Source organism: Paramisgurnus dabryanus, chromosome 3, assembly GCF_030506205.2.
Source record: "Paramisgurnus dabryanus chromosome 3, PD_genome_1.1, whole genome shotgun sequence".
Taxonomy (NCBI): Eukaryota; Metazoa; Chordata; class Actinopteri; order Cypriniformes; family Cobitidae; genus Paramisgurnus; species Paramisgurnus dabryanus.
In genome coordinates this window covers 9,278,985-9,291,815 of record NC_133339.1, presented here as the reverse complement: position 1 = coordinate 9,291,815, position 12,831 = coordinate 9,278,985, and the positions used below count along the sequence as shown (strand labels likewise).

General features: G+C 35.2%; 1 protein-coding gene across 3 annotated transcripts in view; it reads right to left on the bottom strand.

Annotated features, from left to right (window-relative positions):
• LOC135734288 (uncharacterized) overlaps positions 1-12,831 on the bottom strand; it is a 113,073-nt gene that overhangs the window by 89,686 nt on the left and 10,556 nt on the right. For all 3 annotated transcript variants that reach the window (XM_065253216.1, XM_065253217.1, XM_065253218.2), the window contains exons 5-11: positions 11,933-12,274; positions 11,249-11,584; positions 6,038-6,379; positions 5,010-5,096; positions 4,802-4,894; positions 3,775-3,849; positions 1,329-1,442 (exon numbers count right to left, since the gene is read on the bottom strand). In XM_065253216.1, the coding sequence (XP_065109288.1) occupies positions 1,329-1,442; positions 3,775-3,849; positions 4,802-4,894; positions 5,010-5,096; positions 6,038-6,379; positions 11,249-11,584; positions 11,933-12,274 (1,389 nt within the window). The remainder of the gene's footprint in view (positions 1-1,328; positions 1,443-3,774; positions 3,850-4,801; positions 4,895-5,009; positions 5,097-6,037; positions 6,380-11,248; positions 11,585-11,932; positions 12,275-12,831) is intronic.

The window sequence follows — 12,831 nt, the reverse complement described above, 5'->3', positions numbered from 1 at the left end:
TTGATGTCATTCAACTGCGGCGCCGCATAAAGTCGAGCAAACTGTTATCTGTTGCGCCCCAGCTTTTTTTTGTGCGCCCGAGCTTGGTTTACAGTCTGAAGAAAAGCACGCTGTCAGTTTGAAAAAAAAACTTAAAAACATGTCTGAGGAACAGCCGCGTCACTACAGTCACGTGACTTCACGCTCCAGCCCGAAGAGAAACAATGCTGAATAAAGTCGTAATTCTTGCTATTTTTGGACCAAAATGTATTTTCGATGCTTCAACACATTCTAACTGACCCACTGATGTCACATGGACTACTTTGATGATGTTTTTATTACCTTTCTGGACATGGAAACCGTACATAGATTTTCAATGAAGGGGACAAAAGCTCTCGGACTAAAATCTAACGTTAAAACATCTTAAACTGTGTTCCGAAAAGTTAGTTACATACCATAGACTTTATACCCACCACCTCAGTTTTAAACTAATGGCTTTTTATAACTAAAAAGCAGTTTGTTGTTCATATTAAGCTGCAACTCATTTCACATTTACTTTTTCAAATGAAATAAAATTCATATAATAATTTCTGAACATAGCATTGCATTTTTGTTTAAAAAATTCATTTTTGACTTGAAACAGTTGCAAATTAAACTTAAATTTAGCTTATCCTTCCTATTTTGTTGTTTATGGGGGCGTGTTAGGGTGGGATTCTGTTAGGTGGTCCTCAGAAAAATATTGGAAGATAAAGTGGTCCTTGGGCTGAAAAAGTTTGAGAAACACTGCCCTAGGGGCTCCCTACTGATTCATTATCATGCGTATGTAAAATATTTTTAAAAGTGCCTAACACAATAAACTTTGTGCATGCAGGGCCTTACATTAACATTTGCGCTCGCATCGTCTTTTCAAGTTAATTTATGGGCATCAACTTATGTTTGAAGTTGAAAATGTTTAGGTTAATGTTAATTAACATGTACTAAGATAAATGAATCATGTATATGTATTATTTATTGTCAGTTCTAGTTAGCAAATGTAGCCAACAAATGCTAAAACATGCTACAATATTGTATAGTGTTACTTAAATATGTTTGGTTAGTGCAGATGTAGTTTGAAAAACAGTTTCATGGCCAGTATAAAATATTTATGGCCAGTAAAATTTGGCAGGTTTGGCAAAAAGCTATTTTTAGGTCCTGTGTGCATGTTTTTTATAATAAGCTTAATGGAAAGTTAAATTAATTTTAATTTATTGCATTTTTGTACATTATTAGTCTGAAACAAAATCTGATTAAAACACTACTTTACAGCATGTTCATGTAGAGACTAAAGAGATTTAAAGACAAACACTCACCGTAAATAATATAGAAGAGGCAAAACAGAAGAACTATTCCACAGAGGACTATTATCATAATGCCTTCAAATCCAGCAAAACTCAAACCTTTTTCCCAGGCTGAATGAAAAAGAACTGAAAGACAGGAAGAGATGAAATAACATTAACTACCAAACATAAAGTACAGACAAAAAATAAATACGTATCTTATGAATTCAACCCATTCTCACCAAAAAGCATAAAAAGGACACACAGTGTGATTATCGTGCAATAGATACGGCAAATTCCGCTTTTGCGTGCATATACGCCAGTCCTTCCCATTCACTTATGGCGAATCGTTTCGTGTCGTTTTATTTATTGTTTTCTCATTTGTTTTCTGTTTTTTTTTTACCATTTTCGCTTGGGTTTAGGGTTAGAACAACTTTTTGTTATATAAAAATGACATCCTAACCCAAACCCCAACTCTAACCCCAACTCCAAGCGACCATGGCTTAAATATAAACAAAAACATAGAGAAACCTGTATATTAAATAACCTGCCTAAACAAATCTGAAATCTAACCCTAAACCCAAGCGACAATAAATAAAACGACACAAAACGATTCGCCATATAAGTGAATGGGAAGGTCTGGCGTATCATATGCACGCAAAATTGGAATTTGGCGTATCTATTGCATGATAATCACACTGCGTGTCATTTGTACGCATCTTGGTGAGAACGGGTAGTATGAGTTACAGCACCTTTTGTCAGTATAAGATACAGTATGTTTTATTTACAGCTTTATAGTCCAGTAATTACACAGTGTCAGGACTGTTCTGACTATGCTGTAACATTTGTGTTGTTTATCTGACATCTTTTATGACCACAGAACATATGAGGAAGTCATCTAGAGGTTGATTTAATTTTTGACTACAACAGTTTTTAAAAATGTTCATTCAACATTAACTTTTACTTCCTAATGTGCCAAAATCATAGTGAATTTTATAAGAATTATTGTAAAATGTGATCAGTCCTTAAATGTATATTCTGACAAATGAACATAAATCATAAAATTTGAGGACAGATAAAGCAGTACATAACACATTAACGTATTTATTCATAATGCTGTTTTACATGCCAAAAAACATTCAAAATATCATCAGAGTATTATTTACATTCTGATAGTTTTACTTAAAGCAGACATATCATGCTTTTAAATCTGTCCTTTTTACATATAAATCATCTATTTGTGGTCTATGTAAAGCGAAACTGCAATGCTTGGGTCTGAATTCCTCATTATTATAGCCCCACAGGCCCCCTTTCTACCCCTTTTCTGATGTGCATCTGAGAGCAACTCGTTTTGGTGCTGTCTTTTTAAATGCCCGTCATACCCTGCCCCCTCTCCAGGTTGCAGAGGTGACACTCGGTTAAACTCCACCCCGTTCGGCCATTTTTGTAGTTTTATAGCAGAGATACTATTATCTAGCTGCACAGAAACTTTTTATTTACTCGTTATTCACAAAATGTCAACAACGGAAGACTTGTCCATCCAGCCTTATATGTTCGCGCCAGAGTCGGAAACGGACTGAGAGGAAAATGAAGACGACGAACCTGCAGAACAACGTCTTCATATGGAGGTATCGCAATGGTGTGAGGCTGCAGCCTCCGGAGGTCGCATATCTAGGCTGCATACGTCATCAAGACGGTCTTATTTCAGAATATTAACAATTATAAAGTTTACTATTACTCTTAGTTAATCGTAAGTTGTTGTAATATGATCATGACTTGCAAATGTGATGCTCAGTTAACTTAAACCAGGCTTGATGCCCAAAAACGATCTCTGCAGGCTGCAGCCTTCGGAGTGAGAAACAGCACTGCTAAACCATGACCACCGTGTACTTTACTTTTTTACTTTAAGTTATAAACTGCTTACCGAAGTGCTCTGCTCGTCGTCTCCAAAGAAAGAAGTAATTTACCCCTCAATCAGACGAAGTCTATCGGCAAATCCTTCTTTATACTGGCGGAGATTGGTGAAGTAGTTATCCTTAAAGTGCCTCGGGCACACAAAAATGACTTTGCCCACAGATGTGAGTACATTTCTTACGCTCTCATAACTTCTGCATCCTTGAGCTTGGACTACAATATCGCAGCGAGAAATATAAAATGGCGGATTGCTCGTAGTGTTGGGCTGGAAGTCGATGTCCTTATTTAGCAGTTCCGCTGCAAATACTGTGACGTAATTGTTCAAAAAACGTAATAGATAATAGAAAAATCAGAACCGGTTGGAAAATATGACCAAAACAGAATATAAAGATATCAACAAAGCACCTGAAGAGACTAATTTCAACTTTTATGTACTTATAAACACTACAAATATACAACAAAATGCATTTAAGAGCCAAGAAAGTGGATTTAGCATGATATGTCTCCTTTAACAATCAATGTTTTACAGTTCATAATAAAAGTCTGTCGAGTGACATTTATTTACCTGAAAAAAGAAAAGTCGAGAAAAAAATATATTCTGTTTCATAACTGGTATCCAGGATCCATATTTTAATGTTGTCTGTAAAAAAGAAGAGATCATGACATCATACAGTTACAGTAAAACACAGAAACACAAGTGCACTAAATCATCAACACTAGTTGCGTTTACATTTACATTTTAATCAGTTTAAATGTTTAATCCAAATGAAAATGCTCCATGTAAGCACCTCAATCTGAATAAAAATAACTATTCTAATTGGTTTGAGAGGAGTGGTTTATACCTTTATGTAATCCACTCAAAAGGACATGTACACACTTAATCAGATTTGATAACTGAAACTGGGACGCTCTGCGCATGTGCAATGACTTAGAATTGGCGTAATGACGTATGACGCAAAGAACGCAAGCTTGTGTTATTGAAGGCACATGAAGTGACTGGCTTGTCATTCTTAAATTTTCCTAATCTCGTTCAAATCCTCTGTGCATTGTCCAGCCAGTCCCCGATGTATACTGTGGTCAAATGCACTTTTTGGGCACACGTGAATGGGTGTTTTTTCTGCTTGATAAAGCTCCTTGTGCTTGTCGTTTATTAATTATGACCTGAAATAGACGCACAGTGATTTTAGGAGAATGGTTTGTATGCGTATCATGTAACAAAGCAAAACTAAATGTATATTTGTGCAATGTGCGCATGTCAAATGATCAAAGCAGATTTAAAGCTTGTGCCATTACTGTATTACTTTCAATGAAAAGTAACTAAGTAACGCAATTAGGGAGTAACTTAATATTGTAATGCATTACTTTTAAAAGTTACTTTCCCCAACACTGAACGCTATAATATGATTTATCAATCAGAATGATTTCATTCCAAATGAGGCAAAAGGTGTCCATGTAAACGTAGTTACTGTTTGATGGAAAATCATGCAATAATAACTAACACAGATATGTGATGTCAGCACATCTAAGGTAGAAGTTAAGATTAATAGCCTATAGCTTCTGATAAACTGACAATCATCAGAAGTGGATCAAACCTTTAAACTGTGTACAATATGGTGCAGCAAAGAGCAACAAAATAGGTCTAAGACAATAAAGAGCACAGCAGAAGATTGTCTCATTCGCAGATCCTGAAACACAAACAGATTTATAGCGTTTTTAAAAAATAATAAAAATAATTAAATCTAAAAACTGATATACTGATATACACACATATTGAGTTATATGTTGATTATAAACACTGACCTTCAGAAACACCCCAGAAGATAAAAGCAAAGAACATGATGAGGTTTGGACAGAAGACCAGAAGCAACTGAAGACGAAAAACTGGGTCTAACAAGAAATACAAATTAAATTATTATTAAAATGTTTAAATTTTTCAGATTTAATATAAATAAATAAAAATTTAAATTAATTCAGTTTTAGACTAGCTAGCACAAAAACAGAACAGCAAATTCGCATGCATTCTTGGTAGGAAGACTAATGTTATTTAGCTTCTATATTTCAGTGATGTGCTAGCAAAGACAATCACACGTGTTATTTACTGTACACAAACTGTATCCCTTGTACTAATTTCTTGACTTTTCTAACACAAGATTCTCCCAAATACACACAGATGTTGATACTGTAATCATTTTGAGGAGTTACGTAGATGTGAGTACTGTAGTATTGTTCAACTCAATAAAAAAAAAATCCTTAGAGGTTTATTTCTGCCTCAGAGCAGTAAATATCACAAGTTTGCATGGTACTGTGTATATTACTAAGCAAATTATTATTTTAATACCCTAAACCAGAGGTCTCCAACCACTGGGTCGTGCACCTAGTACCGTGCTGTAGACACCGGGTCGCAAGAACGTCTTCGAAAAAATGCATTTAATAGCTATGTACAGTAAAAGCTTTATTAAGTGTTTTGCCCTTTAAGAGCCGACTTCAGATAACCCTGATGGTACTTCTCAATGCCACAGAAGAATATCATTTGATTCTTTAAAAAACTACTACAGTAAGTCAAAGGTTCTTTAAAGAATCATTTCTTTCTTACATAATTTTTTTTATAATCTGAAGATAACTTTTTTTAACTACAATGAGCCTTTTGTGGAACAGAATGGATGGTTCATTTTGGAACCCTTCAGCCAAAAAATGGTTTCATGAAGCACCTTTATTTTTAAGAGTGTACTGTATTGACTTATACCATTTTAATGTGTTTGTATAATTGTTTTAATTGTTTTTCTATTCCATGACCCTACCTATAAACAATGCATCATGTTAATACTTACGTAGTAGTCTGAGTGTCAAACTTGTGTCGCCAGAAAACACAGAATTCTGCCCTCTGTAAACTTCGCATTTGTATTTTCCCTCATCTTCAGGTCTTATATGGTCCAGTCGGAGGGAGAAGTTTCCATGTTCAATTTTCTCAGTGAGGAAATGAGCTCTTTTATGATAATCCTGATGCTGAGCCTCTGGTCTGATATCTTCATCTTGGTAAAGATGAATGAGAGTCTCTGAGTCTGATCTTCTCCATTCTGCCTTAATATTATTAGTTATGAAATGTAGATTAGTGGAACAGGGCAGAAGCACTGAACCTCCCAGAGAAACAATAGTAGAGTCCATAACAAATCCTAAAAATAAAAAGACATCATTACTTAAAGCTTGACTAACCAGTAACATACAAGCTTCATATCTAGCACATCCCTTTTTATAGTAGATGTGTGTGTGTGTGTGTGTGTGTGTGTGTGTGTGTACCTGGTAATTACCACGCTGTGGGGACCAATTGTCCCCACAAAGATAGGAATACCAGTGTTTTTGTGACCTTGCGGGGACATTTTGATGTCCCCATGGGGAAACATGCTTATAAATCAAACAGAATGATGTTTCTTGAGAATGTGAAGTATCAGAAAGTTTTTTGTGATGGTTGGGGTTAGGGATTGGGGTAGGTAAGGGGAATAGAATATACAGTTTGGATGGTATAAAATTCTATGGAATGTCCCCACAAAACATGGAAACCAGAATGTGTGTGTGTGTGTGTGTGTGTGTGTGTCCGTGCGTGTGTGTGTGTGTGTGTGTGTGTGTGTGTGTGTGTGTGTGTGTGTGTGTGTGTGTGTGTGTGTGTGTGTGTGTGTGTGTGTGTGTGTGTGTAAACCAATAACCGCACATGTATATTAGAAAATTATTTATAATTTAATTCTTATCAATTTTCTTTTGTCTATGTTTTCCATTTTAATTAAATGTAAACTAAGATTAAGATTTCTGTGTTTTTGTTGTTTTTTCAGATGATTTTCAATTATCGACAAACTCAATAGACTGTGGTGTTTTGTCCATTCAATGCTGTTAATCTCATATATTTCCAAATCCACACAAACCCAGGACAGTGGTACCTGCATCCGTAAAGCTGTACGTGTTTATCAGGAAAGGGCGATAATTAATGCCGTTTACTTTTTACATAACTTTCAGATGATTTCAAATGATGCTTATGGCATACAATTGAATTAATGTAATAAATGAAATAAAATAATGAGATAAATGAAATAAAACACAAATATATGTCCCTACTTATATATATCAATGGGGATAGGTAAAAAGAAAACTGATCTGCTCTGGGCCACTGATGTAAAGGGTTTGTATGTTAAACTAGAGATGTGGAGGCAATTTAATGGTACAGCACGCGGTAGCACTGACTGATGTTTGAAAAAGCAGCAAAAGTATCCCCATGAAATAATTTGATTTTTACTTTCTTACTCTGCCAGTGGGACCTCTGCAAAGCGGTTTGTCAGGGCAAATGAAGTGTCTGTTACATAACATAATGAGAGACATAGCTACCAGACTTGCCCTTATGAACAATAATTCTGAAATTAAACTTAACAGCGAGGAAGCTAAAGCAGTTTGATGCAACCAGGAGGAGGAGAGTAAACTTTAAATAAGTAATCAAGGTTTACCTTTTGATAATAATTTAGTGTAATTTCTTGAGTATATGTGGCTTTGTGGGGGTTTGACAGTGTCTGTGTGACTTCTGATAATTAAACTGCAAATAATTTTCTTTAGTAAAAATTTTATATTGATTTCAATTGACTTCTTGTCTTCATTCATTATAAACAGTCTACTGTAATTCCCACTACAGAACTTTAATGCAGGAGTTTATAATTGCATCCCATATGTGACCCGTGCTGGCAAAACTGTGCACCATCTTATTTTGAGCTAGAGGCAAAATAAGAACAGTATAAATGTCGAATTAGGTCGAAATTGAGGTTTCATAAAAATAAGTACATTAAGCCCCATGGGCGCAGGGGGGCTGCAGCACCCCCTTGTGGCAAAGATTTAAAACTGCGATGACAATAAAATTATAAATATCTCTGATTGTTTGTTTCTGTTCCAAGACATTTTGTATGTCATGCTTGGGGGGTGTGATGAATAGAGGGATAATTTTAGTAATTTTAAAATGATTTAATTTAATTCAGTGTTTATTAGCCAATCAGATTTGTTTTGACGACGTGATTGCGATTCAGCCCTGCAAATACGTATAAGCATAACAGACAAGCATGCACACTCACAGCCACAATGATGAATGCATTTACTAGGCTATGTGTATCTATCAGCTTCGCTATGTCTCAGAAGAGAATTTTGGATTTTTTTTCAATCAAACAGCCCAAAAGTCCCGAGGACTAGCGTTATTTCTCCAACTCACTCCTCATCCTGCATATCAGAAAAAGGTCATCTTTTCAAAAACTATTTAAAAATATAGCCAAATTGTTTCGCGGTGTTTAACGCACATGTAAATGTTACAGAACATTTAAAGTAAACATTTAAAGTAAAAAAGATTGAATTAAATTATTAAAACGACATGAAAGGAACTAAATTGTAAAGCCTCTATGTACAATAAGGAACATGCGCATTTAAGAGTGGTTAATTTCAAAAATTAATATAAATTATTCCCATGCATCAATTTTAATGTTAAACATCTATAAATCGAAATGAATCTATTTGGAATATATTCCGACAATTTAGGATATGATGTTTGAATTTTAAAGTCAAAAAATATCTTATTTTTACACCGCTGTGCAGGAGGCATGGCAAACTGAAACAAAACTTGAGACACAAATAGGCTACTGGCATGAGTGAGAATGTATACATAAACTGTTTCCATACCTTCGACTCTCCTGCAAACTTGCTCAAAGTTAATTCTCCTGTTTTTCTTTTTTTCTTTATATCTTCAAACTCCATGTTGCACTTAAGCTACACCATACAGAATAGCAGACCCGGTGCGTGATGCGTGCCAGAGGAGACTCGGCACATATGATGCGTTTTTACAGCAATCCATACTTCCACTATTATACACTAGGTGGCGCTCTTACCGAACTTATAAAACACTGAAGCATCCACTGATCCAAAAACAGTAAAAACTCTGTGTATGTTTTGATCATCGCTCTGAATCTGATATCTAACAAAAGTCCTTTACAAAATGCAATTATCTCAGCTTTTTGCTCAAAATTTTGTATTTTTGAAGAAACTTATCCATATTTTTTTAAAGGCAGTTCTTTCATTTGATATATTGTATGTTTATACATTTAAATACATTTTCTGGAAGGCATTTTCTGGAAGGCATTAAACTTTTGTGAAAATCATAAAAAATGCTGGCGCTGGCTGGCAACTTTTTTTAAAAACATTGGCGGGGAAAGAGTTAAAGAGGATGAAGGTTAGGTTAAGTTTATTGCAGTAGCTTTGTGAAAATCATGAAAAAACCCTGGGGGGAGTTAAGAGCGATAAGACGTAATGCTGACTGAAAGATCCAAAGCATGCACAGCTATGTGAGCATGCAACAGAATTACGGTTTTAAAAGATCTGTTATGTCTTAAATGAATGTTTGGTTAACTGTTGGGGGAAAATATCTGATGTGTAACATTATATTAGATCATTGCATTACAGTAGATCTTAAAGCTTTCTCAGTGTCAATCAAACAATTAAAGAAAGAAAAAAATGAACATATATTTTTCCTATATTATATTTTTTTGACTTTGAGTGTGCTAAATCTATTAGTTTTACCAGTGATTTTAACATATGAATGCAGTGATTTTGCTTTTGAACCCTTAAAAATCTTTAACTCGATTTTTCTCAAAACTGACATTGCTGATTCTGTCAACTTCAAACACATGTAGCTCTGTCATTTTTCCTCAGATTCCAACAAATCATACATCGTTTTAAATTTTATTAATAGATAATATCCAAATATAAATAACTCATTTGTGAAAATTTGCATTCCAACTCATTTTGCCAGCACGGGTCACATATGTTGTACTATGTACTCTAGCATGTAGTGATTGAATTTTGGAATCATCTGATATGAAACACAGATGAGGACAAAAAATGCATACAGTATAACACAAACGGTTAAAAAATAACACAATATAAGCCATTGAAAATGAATGTGTACATTGTACTTTTAATGTTTGTGTTATCTGTTTGGCCCAGTATGGCCTCAGTCAACATCAAACTGAAGTGTAATCGTATGAGCAGATGCACAGCTTAACTTACACAACTTTACTCAGCCTGCTTCCCTTTCACCACTGTAATAAAAACTACATCCATTGAGGTGTAGCAATAACTGTGCATTCAGACCGCCACCGGCGAGAGCGTCAATAAAAGCTCTGGCTGCCCTGACAACGACGCTAAAGAAAAATTGTAGTGGACGCTCTGACGCTCGAATGCATTCTCTGAACTCCTCTCAGGCGGAGATTTCCGCCTTCCGAATGGTTGCCGGTGAACATTTCCGCCTTCCGATTGGTTGCCGCCGAACCGCGTCATAGCTCATTACCATAAAGTTGAGCTGATTTCAACTCTCCTCAACGCTCAAACCGTCCAAAGCTCGCCGCGCCGCTGCTCGCCGGAGCTCGCCGCCGGCTCTCATTGAAAATGAATGACTTCCGGCCACTTTGACGCTCTCGCCGGTGGCGGTCTGAATGCACAGTAAGTGTCCTGCATTACACACATTTCATTTATTGAATGAGTGCATTCATTGATCTGGGTACTTAAATTGCATTAATTATTTTTTTTTTTGTCTGCGAACACACTATTTACACTATTTATACTACAAAACGATGTAGAGAAACATACCAATGTATCTTATTCATTTTCATAGATGCTCACGGCCTACACTGTCAGTGCCTCTGAGTACTAAACATTCTTGTCAATCAAGACAAGTATCCATTTTACTTTAGGTATCAGAGCAATTTCATGAAGATGAGTACAGTAACTCTAAAGCCACATGCTGTGCAGGCTCTGAGACTGCCGAAGCAAACTGAATGTCAGGGCCTTTGGCACAACATTATGGGTCAGACAACATGGGACCCTGGCCTTTAGCTTTAATCATGCGCATGACAATATCTGACAGTTTATTATTTATTATTCTATTCAAACTTACTTCAAATCTGATAACTAAAATTAGGTATTGACAGCTACAATACTAGATTTAGTTGTATTTTATTTTATTATTCACTTACCCAGTTCTAAATTGCTGTTGAATGGAAGTGGTGAATTGTCCTCACTGTAAACTTTACATGTGTATTCTCCTTTATCTTCAGCTCTCACTTTCTTCAATTGGAGGGAGAAATCTCCATTTTTAATCTTCTCCTTGGAGAAATGAGCTCTTTTATGATAATCCTGATGCTGAGCCTTTGGTTGAATATTTCCATTTTCATACAGATGAACAACAGTATCTGAGTCTGATCTTCTCCATTCCACCTTCAACTTTTTCTTTGTTAACTCTTTATCAATGGAACAGGGCAGAACCACTGAATCTCCCAGAGGATCAAATGAACGCTGATTCACTAAAAGCCCTGAAAATAAAGAGATGTATTATGTATTTTAGATTTGAAGTAACACCCTTCAGTGAGTGAATAAGCATCTACTATTCTCAGCCAAGACAGGCTCCAGCCCCTCACAACCTTATAAAGCCAAGCAGATTCATAACATAGAAAATTTGGTATTTCAGACAGGAATAATGGTTCAGATTGTAGAGTTTGGTAGAGTTACTGTTTGTCTGACTGCAGAAAACAATTTACAATCTGCCAACTGGTTAATTTCATTACAATATCTCACAGTTCATTTATGGCCGGGGTCAAGCCATTTGATTTATTTTTTTACAATAGGTTCAGTTTAATTTTCTTGTTAATCTGCATTCTTACCAAGTACTAGTTTTGTGCTGATGGTAAACACAGATTCTTGTCCACTGTAAACTGTACATGTGTAAAGCCCTTTATCTTCTTCTCTCAGATTCTTCAACTTGAGGGAGAAGTTTCCATGTTTAATGTCTTCAGTGAAGAAATGAGCTCTATCATGATAATCCTGATGCCTGACATCTGATTTAATATTTCCATCTTCATACAGATGAACAAGAGTCTGTGAGTCTGATCTTCTCCATTCCACCTTAAGACTGTCAGTCAGTAATTGTGGATCAATGTAACAGGGCAGATCCACTGAATCTCCCAGATCATAGAATGTCTTGCTAGAATGATTCACAACAAACTCTGAAAATAGTTAAACAATTAATTACAAGATTGAATAAAAGTAAAAATTAACTAAAATATCTATTAAGAAAATTGCAAAGTCATTTTAATACATTAATTTCCTTTGTTTAGTCATAGAGAAAATGTTTTAAAAAATAAATACAATTGCTGTAATTGTGGTCCATGACTATGTAAATTATTTGAAACAGAGAAAAATCCCTATGCAAGTTCAGATTTGTCACACTTTTATTTGTCACACTTTTGTCCTTTTTTTATTTATAAACTTGAAAAAATATAATAAATTATTTACCCTCTCATGCATTGTCTGCAAACTGAATAGGTGATGCATATTTTAAGGCAGAACGTGAACTTTAGAAAACATGCTGTTGTTTAAATTCTTAATGAAATGGTCTGAATGTGTAATAGTATATATGATTTAACGAATTTGTAATTTAAAGAAATGGTGGATGACAATCCCTTGTAGTTATTTCTGTTAAATGCATCATTTTAATATATTTTGAAGAACCGTTCTAGTTAAAACATATATTTATTGTCTTCTATTGCATAGACAACAACAA